A 21,054-nucleotide genomic window follows, 5' to 3' on the forward strand; every position below is an offset into this window, starting at 1 on the left:
AATCTACAAACACAATTAAATGATATTAACATCCTATAATCAAAACTTTAGCGTGGTTAGATGTGTAGAAAAATACTTAAATTTTTAAAGTAAGAAAGTCTACTACTAGTTTCAGAACCATGTACATGTAGGTAAGAAATATTTGAAAGCTGAAAGGCCATTATTCTTCAAAAATATTAGCAGTAGCTTTCTCTAGATGAGGAGATTGATTTGTCATTTCTTCTTCTTGCTTTTCTATATTTACTATATTTCTACCCTGAAACACTTTCCTTTTATAAATACTTTTAATCAATAATTTCTCCATACGATGTCAGTTTTACAGTTTGGAACTTAGAGATCAAGTGATTCTATGACCAATGTATACTCTGCATATATACAGTGTATACTCTGTAACCCACACTCCCCTTCAAAGTCCCTGGTGCACACATCAAACTCCTTATTTATCTTTTTATCCTTTCAACACCTATTACAGTGCTCAACATATACAAAGTAGGAATATATTACATCAAGATGTTCAAGAATGCATTTCTGGGATAAGATGTGACTGTCCTCTATCTATTCTATTTAACTAGAGGCCCGGTGCACGAAATTCATGCACTTGGAGCGGGGGCTCTCTCAGCCCGGCCTTCACCCTCTCACAGTCCAGGAGCCCTCAGGGGATGTCCAACTAAGCCGGCAGTCAGACATCCTTAGCGCTGCCACAGAGGCAGGAGAGGCTCCCGCCACTGCCACTGCGCTCACCAGCCATCAGCCCAGCTTCTGGCTGAGCGGCGCTCCCACTGTGGGAGCACACTGACCACCAGGGAGCAGCTCCTACATTGAGCATCTGGCCCCTGGTGGTCAGTGCACATCCTAGCGACCAGTTGTTCCACCGTCGGGCTGAAACTGGCTCTCCAACATCCCCTTAAGGGTCCCGGATTGTGAGAGGGTGCAGGCCAGGCCAAGGGACCCACCGGTGCATGACTGGAGCCAGGGAGGGATGCGGGAGATTGGCTAGCCGGGGAGGGACTGCAGGAGGGCTCCAGGGCATGTCCAGCCCGTCTCAGTCCCAATCAGCTGGACCCCAGCAGCAAGATAACCTACCAGTTGGAGCATCTGCCCCCTGGTGGTCAGTATACATCATAGTGAGCGGTTGAGTGGCCTTAGCATATCATTAGCATATTACACTTTGACCAGACAACCGGACACTTAGCATATTAGGCTTTTATTATATAGGATTAATCACCATAATAAAGGGATTCTTTAAATTACAAAGAACAGAATGATTAAAACAGTGAATTTCAAACAGAAGTCTCTTTAAATAAAATATTTTTTTGAATTCCAATATGTAAAACAAAATCATCTTAGTGGAGACAGATGCTGATCCTGTCCACTCAGCCCTCTTCTTTGCTTCCCACAGGTTGCTGGGAAGTTTGAAAACTATAATTCAGTACATTCAACTGGCCCCACATGCTGTGTCAGAGCTAGAAGAGAAAGCAAAAACACATTTGATCTAGTATTTATTTATTTAGCTTTTTTTGTGACTATAAATTACAATCACTAGGACACCTGTAATTCATTATAGTGTGTTCAACTAAAGAACAAGCAAACACAGCACAGGCCAGTTTAAAAGAAATCACAGTACTTCTTGGTGTAATTTGCAAAGGGGGGGAAAAGTCCTGGGCCCACACCGTGGAAATAAATATCACGTAACCATGAAAATATTCAGCCATTTTCCAGGTATTAGGGAGGTTTGTGCATGGTCCCAGGCAGAGGATCAGAGTTCCTCTTTGAAATATCCCAGCTTTGCCAGTGACATCTCTTTTCTCAACTGCATAACCTCCCAAAACATGTGGTCAACTATGCAAACAAAAGAGAGAGAGACATAAATTATAAAATACCATCTTAATTATTTTTAATTTATTTCAATGAAAATTTAAGATGAACTCAAATGCCTGTTGGCATTTCCTAATGACATACCTAATTGCTTAGACATTCCATCACTGCTTCACACAAACTTCTTCATATACTTGTGAGCACCCCAATTTTATTAATAAATAAGCAGTACTCAGCCATTTACTACCACTATTTGTTAGATGTACCAGTGACTGCCACACTTTAGCCCAACAGAAGGTGTACATTTCACTGTCCTGAGTAAATGGCAATGCTGTTGCCTTCGTAAGTAATTACACTCAATGCTCAGTTATGCAAGAGTTTTCTAACTTCTAGACCTTCTTGCTCTAGTTTGCTACATCTTGGCCATTTCAGTTTTCATTAATACTAACAGAGAGTGAAAAGGAAAACAAGACAGTCCAGAGAACTCAGTAACATCCTTTGTGCCTAATAGGGAAAGTTTTATATACAGCTCAAATAGAAATAAAAACAAATGTAGAGGGTGATGTGTAAATTTCCATTAGCTCTACTCTTGTGAGCCCCTCTGTAAGTAGCAAAAAGATGGCTCTATATTTCAGACTATAAAACCTGACATACGATCAGATTAGACTGATTAGAGCAGTGGTTCTCAACCAGGGGAGAGTCAGTCCCCAGGGGTTCATCTGGCAATGCCTGGAGACGTTTTTCATTGCTGGCATCTAGTGAGTAAAGCCCGGGGACACTAAACATCCTACAATGTACAAGATCATCCCTACAACAAGGACTTATCCAGTTCAAAATGTTAACAGTACAAAGGCTGAGAGACGCTGCTTTCGCTTTAACTGCTCTAAATTCTTTCTGGCACCAGCATAGACAATAAACAGATTTTCACATTAATATTTATTTACTACAAACCCACACAGTATATGACGTGCATCAAAAACTGTCAAGTAGAAGAGTGACAGAAACCAGAGAAGAAACTACTTTTATCACCATCGCTCATGATTCTTTCTATTTACATAAAGTAAATTATCTTTCAGCCTTCTCTACAAAAATATTTCCCATTTTAACAAGGAGAAAAAATAAGCTTGACACTTGAACATAACATAAATCATCTGTTCTCCAGCTTAAGTCCTATTATTCACCAATAGGATTCAAAAAGACTTCAATTTTATTAAAGTTATAAACAGTATTGCACAGCTTAAAGACTATTTTTATGCTACACAGCCTTTGGAAATTTAACATTAGAGACAGGTTTCACCTTTATTCTTTTAGGCATTAAAATCTAATTATATGGGATTCTAACTAAATATGACTGTTTTAGTATACCAGAGCTTGAGAAATGCTAAACTACGTTATTATGGGCATGACTAATTTTTCCAGAGAATTAAGATTCACTGGTTTACCTGATAAAAATAGAAGGCTTCTTATTAGTTTTCAAGTGTAAAAATATTTTCAGTGTCTAAAAAATATATAAACAGAAAAATTTCCCACAACTTCACATACAAAACTGGCATGGCCTTGTCCTCGCCATGTGCGTGACTTCTGGTCTAAGACAATCATGTGTACCTATGAGGCGCTGCTTTAAAGCTGTCAGGCGCATCTGTTTTTATGCTGGTACCTAAGACACTGGGCTATAAAACCATCATTAACCACGAAAGACATGAAAATACCTGCATGAGGGTGGCTCTCCTGGATAGATCATCTGCCTGTTTCTGCTCATTTAGAACATAGCAATCTTTATTCCATTCAGAACTATCTTCATGACTGCTTTATTAATGTGAAAATACAGGACAAAATTGCTAGCTCCTCATGGTTTTCACCAATTAAAATAAATCTGACCATGTACAGAGTTTGCTCATTTTTCTCTCTTAAGGAGTAAATTCAATGAGCTTTGTACTCCTCTCACATACCAGCTGGCTTATCTATACCTCTTAAGAGTTAAAACTGAGCCTGCTTTAAAACTCAAAATTAGAGTAAAATGAAGCAAATATAAGGATTAAACACAATATGTTTTAAAAAAGACATTTGTTCCCAAATTCTCCACACATTTTATTAGAACTATAAGACACTCAATATAAATACACCAGTAATAAAGTTTATTTGAGCATCACTACTGTGCCCTATACTTTTTACTGAACTGTTATATAAATATTTCATAACTAGAGGCCCAGTGCATGAAATCTGTGCACGGGTGGGGGGGGGGGGAGGGGTGTCCCTCAGCCCAGCCTGCACCCTCTTGCAATCCAGGACCGCTGGCTCCTAACCACTCATCTGCCTGCCTGCCTGCTCGCCCCTAACCACTCTGCCTGCCTGCCTGATGTCCCTAACTGCTCACTTGCCTGCCTGATCACCCCTAACCTCTTTGCCTGCCTGCCCGATTGCCCCTAACTGCTTGCCTGCCTGCCTGGTTGCCCTTAACCACTAGCCTGCCTGCCTGATTGCCCCTAACCACTCTGCCTGCCTACCTGATCGTCCCTAACTGCTCACCTGCCTGCATGATCGCCCCTAACCACCTCTGCCTCGGCCCCCACTGCCGCAGCTTCATCCAGAAGGATGTCCAGAATGATGTCCAGAAGGTCGTTCGGCTGTCCGGTCTAATTAGAATATTATGCTTTTATTACTATAGGTGAATAAAGAACTTACCATCCTGCTGTTTCACAAGTCCCTGCTGAATATATCGAATGTATGTAAAAAAGTTACACACAGACGTGATCTAGGCCAAAAGGAGAAAATGTCATAAATATCAAATGTCTCATATCAGTGGGCTTTATTAAAATTCATTATTACATTACTTACCCTGTATCTACAAAAAGGAGAAATATAATAATAGTTGCTTGAATCTCCTAATTTAATTCTGTGTTTACAGGATTTACTCTGGCCAGTGAGAGCACATTTTCTGTAAAAGAATTATACATTTTAGTTTTTTAAAATTAAAGGTGTTTTGCCCCTACCTCTGTACAAGCTGAAGAAAACAAATATTTGAGAACCTACTATGGACCAGGCACTGTTCTAGATGCTGGGCTATCAAGATGAGAGAGACCAAGTCCCTCCCCTTTTGGGGTTAACATCCTAGTATATGCTAAATAGCCTAAAATTAACCATGGCCTAGAAATAGAAACTAAATGTTTTAATATATGTCCTATCCTGAAGCAAATAGGAGTAATCTGATACAGGAAGCTTTCAGCTTTGCATCAGAACTTCAGCTTCTGTCTGAGTTGGAAAAACACCTAATGATGATTACTCAAGTCTCAGAACATGTTACTAACTGCTTTCAGGACAGTATCTTCCAGGTAAGGTACTTTTTGGTGTGTTTGGTTGTTTACATGCATTTCCTGTGGTAGACCTGAGAAATTCAAAGGAATACAAAAATACTGACTCTGAACAATTACATAAAGGGTGCATTACATTTAGACATACATCCTTTCTATTTACAGAATATAAAATCTAAATTTGATTGGAATCAGGCTGTAAACCTCTTAAGGGCAGGAACTGTATCATATTCATCTTTAGGTGCCTGGCACCAAACATGTTTCTGGCTGTTGGTTAAGTGACAGACCACCTGTCACTCACTCTACTGCTCAGGATGAAGCTGACTTGTCTATCTGGCTGGACTTGCAGCAGCTCAGCTATCCCTCTAGTAAGTTAGGAGCTTGGTTGAATACAACTACTGCTCCCTATCAATGCAAAATTACTGTAGCTCTAAGTAAAATAAAGTGGCCAACAGCATTTTATATGACATTACAAATTAAATAGTAAAGAAAAATATATTAAATAAACATTAAATTTCAGCTATACTTATAAGAAATGACAAAAATGTGTCTCCATATAAGAAAACACATGAAGAATGTATATTTAACACAGGATAATTTGGGAGGTGGTCATTCCAATCACAAAATAATTTTTATCTTTTCAAAGAAATTTTGCCTCATTGTTCCTTTATTAGTAAACTAGAGGCTCGATGCACGAAATTTGTGCACTGGGGGGGGGGGGGGGGCAGGGGGGGGGGGCGTCCCTCAGCTCGGCCTGCGCCCTCTTGCAGTCCGGGAGCCCTTGGGCCTAAGCCGGCAGTTGGCCACTGCCACTGCACTCGACAGCCATGAGCCTGGCTTCTGGCTGAGTGGCGCTCCCCGCCGTGGGAGTGCACTGACCACCAGGGGGTAGCTCCTGCATTGAGTGTCTTGCCCCTGGTGGCCAGTGCGTGTCATAGTGACTGGTCATTCCACTGTTCAGTCAATTTTCATATTAGCTTTTTATTATATAGGATTCCTTTAATGATCTATAAAAATGTTTTTTAAAAACACTAAACTATTAGCTCGGGGAGGATAGAAGGTCAAGAAATTTAAGGCACTAGTGTTGAAAGCCTTTGGAACTTCAAAAAGTATAATTTACACAAGAGAAAAAAAGTACCATCAGACTGATAAAAATCAATTTATACACTATCCTTCTGGAAGGAGAATATACCTGTTTGACTACTATTTTGTCTAATTTTGAAAGACTCTGCTACAGTGATTTTAAATATCAAATTTTAAAATAAAGTGTTCAACTTATCTCATTTGTAAAGCCATTTGTAAACTATCACAGCCAATATATTTTCATTTGAGCTGGGATTCAATGCCTAGTCTTCTGACCTCCAACTGCAATGTTTTGTTAACATGCTTCTACACTATTTCAGTATCTGTTAACAGCTGTGTCCCAAGATTTCAAATCCTTGCTTGCCATTTCACTTGCGATGTCCACATGTTTAAACCCAGACATATCACCTTCCCCAAAGCAGAGCCATTCCTACTCATTCCTCAAAGACCACATCATTCTTCTAGTCAGTCATCTCTAAGTCCTTTGTCTTCGACCATCCCCTACTATCATCTCCTAAATTTTCTTTCTTTAGATTTTGTCACATCTTTCCTCTCCATACACTCGCCACCCTCTGAACACACCATTTCCTTGGTTCAAGGCTTTCAGTAACATGTATTGTTATTTTCCTATCCAAATTCCATCTATGCTTCAAAACCCCAGGTCAAATCTCCCTCCCTCCAAGAACAGCCCCTGATTACCACCACTGGACTCCCTGCCTTCCTCAAAACTCCCATAGTGCCCTACCATTCACTTCATAACCTTGTCCATGACAGCCCTGGCCAAGACCACACTTCACATTTCATAAAAGAGGACAGTATCTGCCTTCAAGTGTTTTCCCACACAATATGCACTAAGAACAAAAATGGGTTTCTGGCCCTATTCCCACAAGTACAATATCCTTAACTATGTAAACTGCTTCCTGATCTACATAACTATTTTACTAAAATACTATATAAATCCACTTTAACTGATATCCTCATTTGTCATTTGCACATGTGTGATATATTATGCAAGCCTGAATTTAAAATTTTACAATAAAAACTATTATATACTATGTTTAAAATAAGTTACAACACAGACCTTAAAAGCACAAAACTGCTCGCTTTAAAAAATATATATATATATATATATATATATATATATATATATTAGTGATTTTTTACAGAGAGGAAGGGAGAGGGATAGAGAGTTGGAAACATTGATGAGAGAGAAACATCAATCAGCTTCCTCCTGCACACCTCCCACTGGGGATGTGCCCGCAACCAAGGTACATGCCCTTGACCGGAATCAAACCTGGGACCCTTCAGTCTACAGGCCGACACTCTATCCACCGAGCCAAACTGGTCAGGGCAAAACTGCTCGCTTTAATGATCACAAACACCTGAGTGTTTGTGGAGGCATAGAATTTAAGAACGTAAATACCTTCTCCAGTTTCGGAGGCCACAGTGCTACAGGGGTAGCACAGAGGGAAATGTAGAACAGGACACAACTCTAGGTGGATATGCAGCTCACAAAGCAAAGGCATGACTAAGTCCCTCCACAAATGATTACCCAACTACCAGCACTATGTGACCCTAGTAAGACTGTAATTTGCATTAAGAGGAACAGGATAAATCATACACCTCCCACAATAGGCTTTAACCAGTCCTATGGTGAATCTCAAGCAGCTTTTTCCTCTTGTACCTTCAAAATGACCCAGACAAGAGTCACTTATTGCCATCTACGACCTTTCCAGTCCCCTATATTAATCTAGTTCTAAACCATCAACTCAGCAGCTTCCTCAAAATCTTTCCAAGTCACTTTTTAAACAGCAGCGCCACAGGTTCTAGGTCCTGTTCATTTCAGTCTTTGTTCCTCCTCGGACTGGATGAAAAAAGCCTGCCCTGCTGTGAAATGCGGGAGTCTAACCTCTAAGGATTTATAAGTGCAGAATCTCTCATGGGTGGAAGAAAGAACTGATTATTTACCAAAGTGAGAATCCTTTATGACAGCATGAAAGGAGAGGGCTAATTAAGTCGTTTTCATGCTTGGTAAGATTTGGTCTAAATCGCTGTCTTCCCAAACTAATTTTGATGGTAACCCTGGGGAATAAACATTTCACACAGAAACCGAGGACATACAAATATATATATACTAGAGGCCCCGTGCACAAAAATTTGTGCACTCGGGGGTCCCTCAGCCCATCCTGTGCCCTCGCGCAGTCTGGGACCCCTCCGGGGATGTCCACCTGCTGGCTTAGGCCTGCTCACGGGGGGATTGTGCCTAAGCTGGCAGTGATACATCCCTTGGAGGATGTCCACTTGCCAACGGGCCAAAGCTGCAGTTGAACATCCACAGAGCTGCTGAGGAGGCAGGAGAGGCTCCCACCATCGCCAATGTGATGCCTTCAGCCTGGCTTGTGGCTGAGCAGAGCTCCCCCTGTTGGAGTGCACTGACTACCAGGAGGCAGCTCCTGCATTGAGCTTCTGCCCTCTGGTGGTCAGTGTGTGTCATAGTGACCAGTCATTCCCAGTCGTTCTGCTGTTAGGGTCAATTTGCACATTACTGCCCTAACGGGTTTGGCTCAGTGGATAGAGCATCAGCCTCCGGACTGAAGGGTCTCAGGTTCGATTCTCGTCAAGGGCATGTACTCTGGTTGCATACACATCCCCAGTAGGGGGTGTGCAGGAGGCAGCTGATCGAAGTTTCTCTCTCATCGATGTTTCTAACTCTCTATCCCTCTCCCTTCCTCTCTGTAAAAAATCAATAAAATATATTTGGGGAAAAAAATTGCATGTGCACATTACCCTTTTATTATATAGGATAGAAGCCTGGTGCACAGGTGGGAGCCAGCTGGTTTGCCCTGAAGGGTGTCCCAGATCAGGGTGGGCAGGGGACCCCCAGCTCCCTACGATCACCCACGCCGCCCCTGCTCGCGATCGCTGGCTCTGCCCATGCTCACGCCTAACACCTCTGGCCAAGGCATTAGGCCTGGGCAAGAGACCCCCTGCTCCCCACCATCATCAACTCGGCCTCTGCTCCCTGCAATTGACTGCTCCGCCCTAATGCCTCTCACCCAGGCATTAGGCCTGGGCAGGGGACCCACAGCTCTCCAAGGGACCTCCTGCTCCACCCCTTCCCAGGCCTAACGCCTGTGGCCAAGGCATTAGGCCTGGGCAGGGGACCCCAAGCTCCCACCATCAGCGACTGTGACCCTGCTCCCCATGATCACTGGCACTGCTCCGGCCAAGGCATTAGGCCTGGGCAGGGGACCCCCGCAGCTGCAGCCTCCCAAGATCATGGGCTCCACCCCTACCCAGGCCTTACGCTTCTGCGTTGGGCCCGGGCAGCGGGGACCCCCAGCTGCAGCTGCACCTGCCCTGGCCTAACACCTCCTCTGGCTGAGGCGTTAGGCCTGGGCAAGGGACACCCCCAGTTGCAGCCGCCTGCGATGTGGGCTCCACCCCTGCCTGGGCCTTACTCCTCTGGCTGAGGCGTGAGGCCCCGGCAGTGGGGACCCCCAGCTGCAGCTGCCCCTGCCCAGCCTAACGCCTCACTAACTCCTCTGGCCTAGGCGTTAGGCTGGGCTGGGGACCGCCCGCAGCTGCAGCCGCCCCCCCCCCCCATTGTGGGCTCCGCCCCTGCCCAGGCCTTATGCCTCTGGCTGAGGCGTGAGGCCCGGGCAGTGGGGACCCCCAGCTGCAGCTGCCCCTGCCCAGCCTAACGCCTCACTAACGCCTGTGGCCAAGGCCTTAGGCTGGGCTGGGGAACCCCGCAGATGCAGCCGCCCCCCCCCCCCCCCCATTGTGGGCTCCGCACCTGCCTGGGCCTTATGCCTCTGGCTGAGGCGTGAGGCCCGGGCAGTGGGGACCCCCAGCTGCAGCTGCCCCTGCCCAGCCTAACGCCTCTGGCCGAGGCTTTAGGCTGGGCAGGGGATCCCCCGCAGCTACAGCCGCCCCCCGATTGTGGGCTCCGCCCCTGCCCGGGCCTTATGCCTCTGGCTGAGGCGTGAGGCCCAGGCAGTGGGGACCCCCAGCTGCAGCTGCCCCTCCCCAGCCTAACGCCTCTGGCCAAGGCGTTAGGCTGGGCAGGGGACCCCCCCGCAGCTGCAGCCGCCCCCCGATCGTGGGCTCCGCCCCTGCCTGGGCCTTATGCCTCTGGCTGAGGCGTGAGGCCCGGGCAGTGGGGACCCCCAGCTGCAGCTGCCCCTGCCCAGCCTAACGCCTCACTAACTCCTCTGGCCTAGGCATTAGGCTGGGCTGGGGACCGCCCGCAGCTGCAGCCGCCCCCCCCCCCATTGTGGGCTCCGCCCCTGCCCAGGCCTTATGCCTCTGGCTGAGGCGTGAGGCCCGGGCAGTGGGGACCCCCAGCTGCAGCTGCCCCTGCCCAGCCTAACGCCTCTGGCCGAGGCTTTAGGCTGGGCAGGGGATCCCCCGCAGCTGCAGCCGCCCCCCGATCGTGGGCTCCGCCCCTGCCCGGGCCTCATGCCTCTGGCTGAGGCATGAGGCCCGGGCAGTGGGGACCCCCAGCTGCAGCTGCCCCTGCCCAGCCTAACGCCTCACTAACGCCTCTGGCCGAGGCCTTAGGCTGGGCTGGGGACCCCCTGCAGCTGCAGCCGCCCCCCCCCCCCCCCCCCGATTGTGGGCTCCGCCCCTGCCCGGGCCTTATGCCTCTGGCTGAGGCGTGAGGCCCGGGCAGTGGGGACCCCAGCTGCAGCCGCCCCTCCCGGGCCTTTTGCCTCTGGCGGAGGCGTTAGGCCCGGGCAGAGGATCCCCCAAGCTCCAGCCGCCCCCTGATGGGCTCCGCCCCTGCCCGTGCCTAATGCCTCTGGCCGAGGCGTTAGGGCAGCGGGGACCCCCAGCTGCAGCCTTCCCCCCACCCAGCTGCAACCGCTCCCTGATCGTGGGCTCCGGGCAGCGGCTGCAGCCACCCGGAGATCCCTGGCTCCACCTCTGCCCAGCTCCCATTGCTGGCTCCACCCCTACTTCCTGCTATCACTGGCCAGAGCGGCAAAGGCCAGGATTCTCCGATCATGGCCGGGGGGCAGGGCAAAGGCGGCCCTAGGGGCCGCCTTTGCCCTGCCCCCCGGCTCTTAGCTCCCCCCTGGGTTTCCAATCACTGTCAGTGCCAGGGGGCTTCTTCTGTGCTTTCCATTTTGCCTCCCTGCATTGTGCCTACATATGCAAATTAACCGCCATCTTTGTTGACAGTTAACCGCCATCTTGGCTGGTGATTAATTTGCATATCTCGCTAATTAGCCAATGGGAAGGGTAGCGGTCGTACGCCAATTACCATGTTTCTCTTTTATTAGTGTAGATATATATATATATATATATATATATTCCTAAAAAAATGTATACAAATTTAAACAGTTGAGAACTCAATTTTCACTCCTTTTCAGGTTTAACTGATTTGAAATAATGGGTGAAGTCTGACTAAGCCTTGAACAAAGAAATTTATCCTAAAGTGTCACTAGACATTTTTTTTATGGGGACACATAAAAGACAAAGTTTATAATACAAAAGTGACAACAGTCAATGACTTGAGAGTGCACAAATACTGAACGAAATGATTCTTAGTGTTTGTGATTTCTTAATGTTTGTGATTCCATTGCTTCACATTATTAGTAGTGCTTGGACCAGAACGGTCATCAGTTTGAAAATGGGCATTGATTTAAAAAAATTATTCACTTCTATAGATTCTTTTAAATTTTGAAAATGAACTGTACGTTAATAAACACTGACTTTATAATCATTCACCCAAGTGTGTATACATTTTTGGGGGACACCCTGTATGTATAACAAACAAAAATTCTACTTATAACCCACTAAAGCAGGGGTGGGGAATGTCCGACCCACGGGTCATATAAAGCCCAGGAAATCATTTGGTGTGGCACTGCCAAGACAACCACAGGCAGGACTCAAAATTCAGTAAATCTAAGAGCTTTTCCATAGCGACATACATTTATACTAAGTAAATCTTATTAAGCGAATGATGTTATAAATATTCAGATGGTCCTTGGCAGAAAATAGATTCCCACCCCTGCACTAAAGTGACTTCATGATCAACTAATGGGTCATGACATGTGTTTTAAAGAAAAAGTTTCAAACACCTGGTCTACCTGGATCCCTAACATCCTAATATATAAAAACCCTGGGTCCGTCACGACCAGAGGCTCAACCAATGGGAAGTCAGTCCTGTAGTCAGCACTGGGTTGCTGTGGCAACCCAGCACTGACTGCAGCGGCTGCAGGCGTGGTGACCCAGCACTGACTGCTGAGGGGGCTGCAAATCAGGTCTGGAGAGAGGCTGAAGAGAGAAGCAGGGTCTGATCCGTAGCCTGTGTAGCAGCTGTTGATCAGCACTTGCTTCTCTCACTCTGGGCTGGGCCAGCAGCTGCGCCTCCATTTCTCTCCAGGCCTCCTCGGGGGGGCTGCTGATCAGCCCCACCTTTCTGATCAGGCCCCGTCGATAGGCCCAGAGATGCTGACTGGCATAGGAACCGACCAATCAGAACCAAATCTGGGTGAAGTGTGAGGAGCCAATGGCTGCCTAGGAGGCGGAGCTTTTGACGCTGACTGGCATAGAAACCGACCAATCAGAACCAAATCTGGGTGAAGTGTGAGGAGCCAATGGCTGCCTAGGAGGCGGAGCTTTTGACGCTGACTGGCATAGAAACCGACCAATCAGAACCAAATTGGCCGGCAAAGGAGGGCAGTTGGGGGCGAGATCAGGCCTGCAGGGGAGCGCCACTGGGGATGAGATCAGGTTGGCAGGGGAGGGAAGTTGGGGCGAGATGAGGCCGCAGGGGAGGGCTGTTGGGGGCAACCAGGCCTGCAAGGGGAGGGTCATCAGCAAACCAGGCTGGCAGGGGAGGGTAGTTGGGGGTGAGATCAGGCAGGCAGGAACAGTTGGGGGCAAGATCAGGCCGGCAGGGGAGAGCAGTTGGGAGCGAGATCAAGCTGGCAGGGGAGGGCAGTTAGGGGCGATCAGGCAGGCAGGCAGAGGTAGTTAGGGGCGATCAGGCAGGCAGGCAGGTGAGTGGTTAGGAGCCAGCAGTCCCAGATTGTGAGAGAGATGTCTAGCAGTCAGACATCCCTCAAGGGGTCGCGGATTGGAGAGGGTGCAGGCTGGGCTGAGGGAATCCTCGTCTCCGTGCACGAATTTCGTGCATCAGGCCACTAGTCTATATATATAAAAGCTTAAGAGACCAGTCAACTGGCCAGTAGCTATGACGCGCACTGACCACCAGGGGCCAGACACTCAACACAGGAGCTGCCAAGTGACAGCAACTTTGCTGAGCACCCTCTCGCACTCCAGGACCCCTCAGGGGATGTCAGACTGCCGGTTTCAGCCCAATCCCCGCAGGACAGGCCGAGGGACTCCACTGGTGCAGGAATCCATGCACCGGGCCTCTAGTATATGTATAATTTTGAAATTAAAAGGGCCCCTCTTTGATTCTAATTTGAAATGCTATATCCCACATTGTCCGGAGATTTGTGCTTGAGCGGCACAGGCTCTAAATAGAAAACTGACAAGACATTTAACCACATTTAAAACTAGAAAAACTAAATAACTACAACACATACAAATTTTAAAACTCAGTATCTTCCACAAGACAAGGTTTTGAAAACATACTTTGGTCCTCCACATTCGACTGCAGAAGCTTTCACAAATCGAATAGGTTGTAATCCCACTGGTTCAATGCTTAGAGTATTGTTTTCCACAGCCTCCAAAACAGCTGAAGCCAACTTAAAAAAAAAAAGTATTAGATATTATGCTGGCAGAAAAATATCAAATTTGTATTCTACAGTCAACTTATTTTTTTAAATTCTTTCTCCAAGTTCCACTAGCTAGGCCTTAGCCAATGGGGGTGGGGGTGGGGGGGTGGAGGAAAGAAACCACATAACCTTGGTTTAAATTCTTTTATACAATTCAAACGTTGTTATGAAAGGCAATTCAGTTACAGCTAAATAACTTCTCTCATTATCTGGAAGAGGATTAAGGGCATTAATTCCAATCTCTGTTCAACCTTCCTCACAATTAACATCTATTGTAAATGCAACTTCAAAATGAACATTGTAATGTTTTATTTTGCTAAATATATGCAATTTTTAATATTGGCCATTCATAACACAGCAATATATACTAATAACAGCTATATATTTTCTGAACATGCATTTATGTGTATAAGAGTCTACAAAAGAATTAACAGAATTATCAAATATTAAATGCCCAGATGGAGATGGTAGCAACTAATAAACAACAGATGAAACAGGCAGTGAAACTCCAGTGTGGCAAAACTATTAATATTGAATGGCCTACCTAAAACCAGGCACAGAGCCACAATGAATAACACGTCTACATATCAAGTGCTTTACTGCTCATCTTAACATCTCCTTACAAGTGATGTTATCATTAAATCCTCTAAAGACTTAACATAAGTAAGACTTTTAGGATTAACTATCTTAAACACTGATTGGCATGATATTTACATATATACCTTCCCCAAACAAGTTAAAATTATGATCTTACATGTGTATAGGGCCTTATATTTTTAAAAAGTGTTTGTCTATCTATCTCATTCACTTCATTTTATCCTCTTAACAACCCTATGCTATAGACAAGGAAGGCATTTTTCCCCACTTTAAAGATGAAGAAACTGAATATAATTTTTATCATGTACAAATAAACTCAACGAATATCTTAGAGTGTAGAAGTTCCCTTACACTGAAGCCTGGACTGAGAATCAAGAATAAGCCCTACCCCCAACACATATTTAATACTTTACTCCAATGTAACACACACTGCAGTGTGAATGATCCTCTGCTCAAATAAGAAAAGCACTTGAATGCCAAGAAATTATGATCCTGATATGAAATAGGAAAAATGGTAAAACATGAAATTTTATAAAAACTTATTTATATAAGAGTTATTAAAATATATTAACGTGATTTAATAGAAGGTACAGGAATACCTAATGCATTCTATTAAATTTTTTTTAAATTACCTCACTTTTGGAGAATGTTAAACATGGAAAGATATCTTCCTGATAGATTTTGTCTAAAAAAGGACACGTTCTGTCCATTGTGGGTTCATCCTTCCAAGATCTGAATTCATTATACAGAGACAAGTCAGCCTGGCAAACCAAAAGAAAACACAAAATAACCTGTTAAGAAGTACAAATATAAAATTACTTTATACAACCAAAACCTATTTAAACATTACTGAAAAAGAAATACTCTTCATTTAAAATAATAAACTGAACCATTCTTGATTCGTTATAATACTTGGTAGCAATTTTTCTTTTTAAAAAAATCCAAACTCCGACATGACTAATTGGCCCTTTTCAATGTACCCACTATGGTATTTAATGATGCTATCATTATCCCTCCCAAAAATTAATGTGGAGCTCCTCTTAAGATACATGTGCACACTGTCCTAAATATTAAAAAAAATTATGACAAGTCTTTTCTGAAAATAATCAAAAATTAATTTGGACTCTAGTTAATTAAATAAAATGTTTGCATAAAGTAAGACTGACTAAATTGCGAAACCAGAAGTTTGGGGTTGAAAATTATGCTAATTGTTCTAATATTACCTGAGGGCATTTCCAAAGGAATTTCCATAGTGTTTATTATATAAGCAGCAAGACTAAAAGAAGCACACATATAAGCCCCCTAAATTGACTAGCTTGAAATATAACATTTATTTAGATATCTTTTTTGGTATATGAATATCCAGTAACGACCAACTGAATCATCAAAAATAATCCAGATTTGCACTGGCCTTCCTATTCACTCTTCCAGTTGTGCCTCTCTTTCCCTCCTCCCTTTTAACTAATTTTCCCCAAGTATTTTTCACTACAGATTTCCTAATCCAGCTTAATACCACCTGTGAACACACAAAGCTGTACCTACCCTCAGCCACCCAAACAGAGTCATGTCCCTCAGCCTCCTGCAAGTCTGAGGTGCCCTTGTCCAGAAGCATTGGACACTGTAAGTGAGGCACTGACACACCTCTGACCTCTAGGATAGCTGAGTCAGAGGTGCAGGTGTCTACAAGAAAGTAACAAAAGGCTGAGCGTATCCAACCTATCCTACAGACTTTCTTTTACGGTGGATAATGGCAATCTGTGACATTTTTTCATCCCAATCCATAAATTCCTTGAATCAAAGCTAAAAGCAAAAGGATAAAAATATTAGCAGATAAGTAATACTTACATTTTCAAATTAATTTTGTCAAATTTACCCTTTAAGGCAGCGGTCGCCAACCTCTCGGACCTCACAGACCACCAGTGGTCCGCAGACCACCAGTTGGCAACCACTGCTTTAAGGAATATAAATGCCAGAACAGGTAAGCGGTGCTCTAAGGAAAGATTCTAGTTTAAAGGCAATAGCTTAAACTATTTATTAAAAATGGACTCACTGCCAGGAACTATGGTAAACACTTCATAAACATTTAATACTCACAGCTATATGAGATAGATATTATGATCTCTGTTTTATAGAAAAGGAACTGGGGCTTAGAGAGATAAAGTAAGTTGCGTTAAGATTACACAGCAAAGCACTGGTAAAAGTTCAAGTTCACATCTAAGTGACCGCTCCCAAAGCCTTGCATAGTGCAAGTGGGTGCGCCTCACTCACCCATGATTTAAATGTTGCGATTGTCATGACTGAACGCTCTCACCACATTTTCTACAGAAACATATGTTTCACTTTCTTTTGGGTTGCTATATCTTTTATTAAGATGTACACAGGTCAAATGTACATGTTTCCTTTGTCTAATAAAACTTTGTATTCTAATGTTTTGATATGTTTTCCACAAAACATTAGGATACAGGATACAGCTGGAAAGCAAAATGTTATTATTTTAAAGTTATAAACTGCCTATCCATATTTTAAGGAATTTCATAAACTAAAAACAAGACTTTAAAATATTTCATGACAAAACATTTCAATTTTGTCAGTGTAAATAACAGGAAAAAGGTTGAAATTACAAACACTCAGAAACTTTAGCCAAAATACAAGTTGTACCAAGCAATTAAAAAAGCTACTTAAATTAAAAGAAATTAAAGTCATGACTACCAAAAGTTTCTTAAATGTTTAACAGAAACCAATGTGTATTTTATATTGTGTTACATTCAGATTTGACAAGTACTTAACTTCTCTCATAGCATCTTTTGATAACTAAAAAAAATATAATTCAATTAAAATGTGTAACAAGCTTTGTTATTCAGTTAATAAAGTCTTGGCCTCCATGTAAAAATTTAACTGAATGAGCACACATAGCTTCTTAAAGATTAATGGACTTGAATTTACCAATGTTAAATACAGCTTAAAAAAAAATGATGGGGGGACAAGAAGAGGTAAGCCGAAGAGCTTATATACTTACTAGAGGCCCGGTGCATGAATTCATGCACAGGTAGGGTCCCTCGGCCTGGCCAGTGATTGGGACCTATAGGAGACCAATCGGGGATGGCAGGCCAGCTAGGGGGAGGAACCACGAGAGGTTGGCCAGCCAGCCCCAGTTGGGGCTGATCGGGGCCAGCTGGCCAGGGGGAGGGACTGCAGGAGGTTGGCTGGCCGTGGGAGGTTGGCTGTGGGAGCACACTGACCACCAGGGGGGCAGCTCCTGTGTTAAGCTTCTGCCCCTGGTGGTCAGTGCACATCATAGCAACCGGTCGACTGGTCGTAAAGGTCCTTAGGGCTTATCCTAATAATAGACAAACATGGTAATTGACCATACCTTCGCTATGCCTCCCATTGGCTAATCAGCACGATATGCAAATTAACTGCCAACAAAGATGGCGGCTAATTTGCATACTGCAGGCAGGGCGGGACAGCGCCATCCGGGCCTGCTATCTGCGACCCGGGGCAGCGGACGTCCATGTGCGACCCGACCTGGGGCGGCTGGGTGGTGCAGCAGCAATCAGCCAGCCCGCCTGGCCTCCATCCAGGCATCCCATGTGCGACCTGACCCAGGACAGCTGGGTAGGGCAGCAGTGATCTGCCGGCCCGCCCAGTGTTCCCATGTGCAACCCGACTGGGGGCGGCCGGGCGGGGCAGTAGTGATCCGCTGGCTCGCCCGGCCACCATCCGGGCATCCCGTGTGTGACCCCACCCAGGGCGGCGCCCCAACCCCAGGATTGGCCCTGCCGTGTGCGCGACTCGGGGAGGCGGGGCAGGCACCGAGGGATCGAGCCTGCCATCTGCCACCCAGGGAGCGGGCCTAAGCCAGCAGGTGGTTATCTCCCGAGGGGTCCCAGACTGTGAGAGGGCACAACTGGGGCTGCGGGACACCCCCCTCCCACCCTCCCCCACCAGTGCACAAATTTTTGTGCACCAGGCCTCTAGTGTATATACAGATATGTATAGCCCATAGACATGGGCAATGGAGTAATGAAGACCTGGGGTGGGGGGGGTGGGGGCTGGGAAGAGAGAGGTAAATGGCGAGAAATGGGAGATATCTGTAATACTATTAACAATGAGAAATATTTTTTTAAAAAAATGGAAGGGCTGCTCCATAAATTATTGATCAATCCCCTTGGAAATGCATTCTCATCACATGCAAGGATTAAGTAAAAATATTTTACAATTATATAATTTTTACTCAAAACAGCTCAAAAATAATTCCACATTATCTCAGTTTTCTTTACATTTTTAAAAATGATAAGGTTTCCATTAGTTCTATTTTTTGTTGCTTAATTATCTAAATTAACTCTAGGACTTTAACTCTACTTCTCCCAGAATTTAAAAGCAACACACTATTCTTTAAGAAATCACCTCATTTTCACACGTCTTGCATTCCTTATTTTGTTAAAGTGCCCTAGCAATAAATTTTAACTAGCCAGATCACAAAAGCTACCCACTCTCCTTTATGCAAAACATGACAGTTTGCTCCTTAAATGAAATATCGAGATTAAGACACTTACCAAGTTTCCACGAGGTACTCCAAGGTCAGCCAGGTAGAGAATGGAATTGAAGAATCCCTGAAAGCAGCCAGCTCTAGATTAAGCCTCCCCCATCTTAATACTGCTAGAAAATGTTGCTGGCAAAAATCATAACTGACACCTCAGTGATGAGAATAAATAAGTATCAATAGAGTCAGAGGGAACAGTCCTTGACGAGTTACCTCTTTGCAGTCTTTTACAAATGGCTGTATCACATTGAAGTCCTGGTGACTGCCACTCATAGCACTGCTTGTACTTTTATTTCTTGTATGCCCCTTTTTAAAAGGTGTCTTTCCACCTGGCAGAGGCTCCTGTGTTGGCGATGTTGGAGAACTGGACAATACAAGTGTCTTCAATGCAGCTACTTCAGCTTGAAGTACATCAATCTTGAAAAGAAATCAACATAATTTCATATACTAAATACGGTTAATGACAGAGGCAGCTAAAGGTTAGCAATTTTGTCAAAACACTTTCCTTTCAAAATGAAATATAAGTTTCATCTGTATTTCCTGGGGATTAATAAAAGGAAAGGAAAGCTAAGTTATTTTATGTTTCTACATGGTTTGTATTCAGCTGCTATTCACAATGTTAAGTGATCTTTAAAAATTATCAAAATGTCTAACATTTATATAAATTTTCAAAATCTTCAAAATATAATAGCTTATGATTAGTTGTAGTTCATTCCTAAAACATAAACTCTAATAACTTTTCAGTGGCTTTATTCAGTGAATTAAGAAAACAAATATTAACTTTAAAACGTGACCATATAATCCTTTTGATAATACTTGTGATTCACAAGCCTTTGAATCATTTGGTTCTACTTATGAATAGGCACCAAGTGTTCATTATTAATCTACATAGTAGCTATTTTCTCCTTTACAGTTTCCTACAGTTTCCCACATCTTCTAAAATAAGCACTACTTTACAATCAGAACAAAACCCAGTAACTGGTAAGATATCTGTAAGACAGTCATCACTAGGGACGGGAAGAAGTTCCAGATGGTGGCAGCCAGGGCAGGGGTCCTAAGAGTGCGAAGGCTGCCAAGGGCAACCAGAACCTGGTGCTGCTGAGAGCACAGATAGCCTCCCACCTTACCCAGGACCTGACCTGGGGCCCTATCCCAAGACCCAGAAGAACGGTCTGCCGCTGCCAAGAAGTATAATATGCGGGTGGAAGACTATGAGCAGTACCCGGATGATGGCATGGGTTATGGTGTCTACCCAAAGCTCTGTAACCGCTCACAGCACAAGAGGGATCCATGGTGTGACTAGACCACCCAGACCTGAGACTGAACTGGGGTGAGCCGACTAACTGGGACCGAGATGTGTGGATCAAGAACCATGTGGACACGGCCCCCAGGCCTGTTTCTTGAAATCTCATGTGTAAGCACTTCTTCAGCTTCATGGCCTTCATGCTATTCATGTCTTGGGTGGGAGAGACTTACCCCTCCTACCAGCTTGTGGGCCTAAGCCAGTGATGGCGAACCTGTGACACACGAACTCATTTTTTTGGTTGATTTTTCTTTGTTAAATGGCATTTAAATATATAAAATAAATATCAAAAATATAAGTCTTTGTTTTACTATGGTTGCAAATATCAAAAAATTTCTATATGTGACATGGCACCAGATTTAAGTTAGGGTTTTTCAAAATGCTGACACGCCGAGCTCAAAAGGTTTGCCATCACTGGCCTAAGCAGTATTCTTATAATAATCTGTACCGGGAATGAGATGGCGATCCCACCAAGAGCCTAAGCAGGTGGTTCACTATGAAATCTGGGGAAATTCATGGGTTTTGTACCCCCTAATTGACCCCTTCATTCCCAGAGATTTAACCTTAATGAAATCCCTAAAAAAACAGTGCTGTGGTTAAAATAAAAAATAGTAATCACTAATTTCTTTACATTTTATACTACTC

At 44.4% G+C, this 21,054-nt stretch overlaps 1 protein-coding gene and 1 pseudogene across 2 annotated transcripts in view; one reads left to right on the top strand and one right to left on the bottom strand.

Annotated features, from left to right (window-relative positions):
- Positions 1-1,185: 1,185 nt before the first annotated feature.
- The window catches only part of RAB3IP (RAB3A interacting protein), a 61,879-nt gene continuing 42,010 nt past the window's right edge, over positions 1,186-21,054 (bottom strand). For both annotated transcript variants that reach the window (XM_070409746.1, XM_070409745.1), the window contains 6 exons: positions 19,320-19,523; positions 15,196-15,324; positions 13,824-13,936; positions 4,651-4,750; positions 4,498-4,567; positions 1,186-1,839 (listed from right to left, as the gene is read on the bottom strand). In XM_070409746.1, the coding sequence (XP_070265847.1) occupies positions 1,757-1,839; positions 4,498-4,567; positions 4,651-4,750; positions 13,824-13,936; positions 15,196-15,324; positions 19,320-19,523 (699 nt within the window). In that variant the 3' untranslated portion in view covers positions 1,186-1,756. The remainder of the gene's footprint in view (positions 1,840-4,497; positions 4,568-4,650; positions 4,751-13,823; positions 13,937-15,195; positions 15,325-19,319; positions 19,524-21,054) is intronic.
- LOC139005375 (NADH dehydrogenase [ubiquinone] 1 beta subcomplex subunit 8, mitochondrial-like) lies at positions 20,137-20,866 on the top strand (annotated as a pseudogene).

This window comes from Myotis yumanensis, unplaced genomic scaffold, assembly GCF_028538775.1.
Source record: "Myotis yumanensis isolate MYYU_CA2020_CCGP unplaced genomic scaffold, mMyoYum1.0.hap1 SCAF_3, whole genome shotgun sequence".
NCBI lineage: Eukaryota > Metazoa > Chordata > Mammalia > Chiroptera > Vespertilionidae > Myotis > Myotis yumanensis.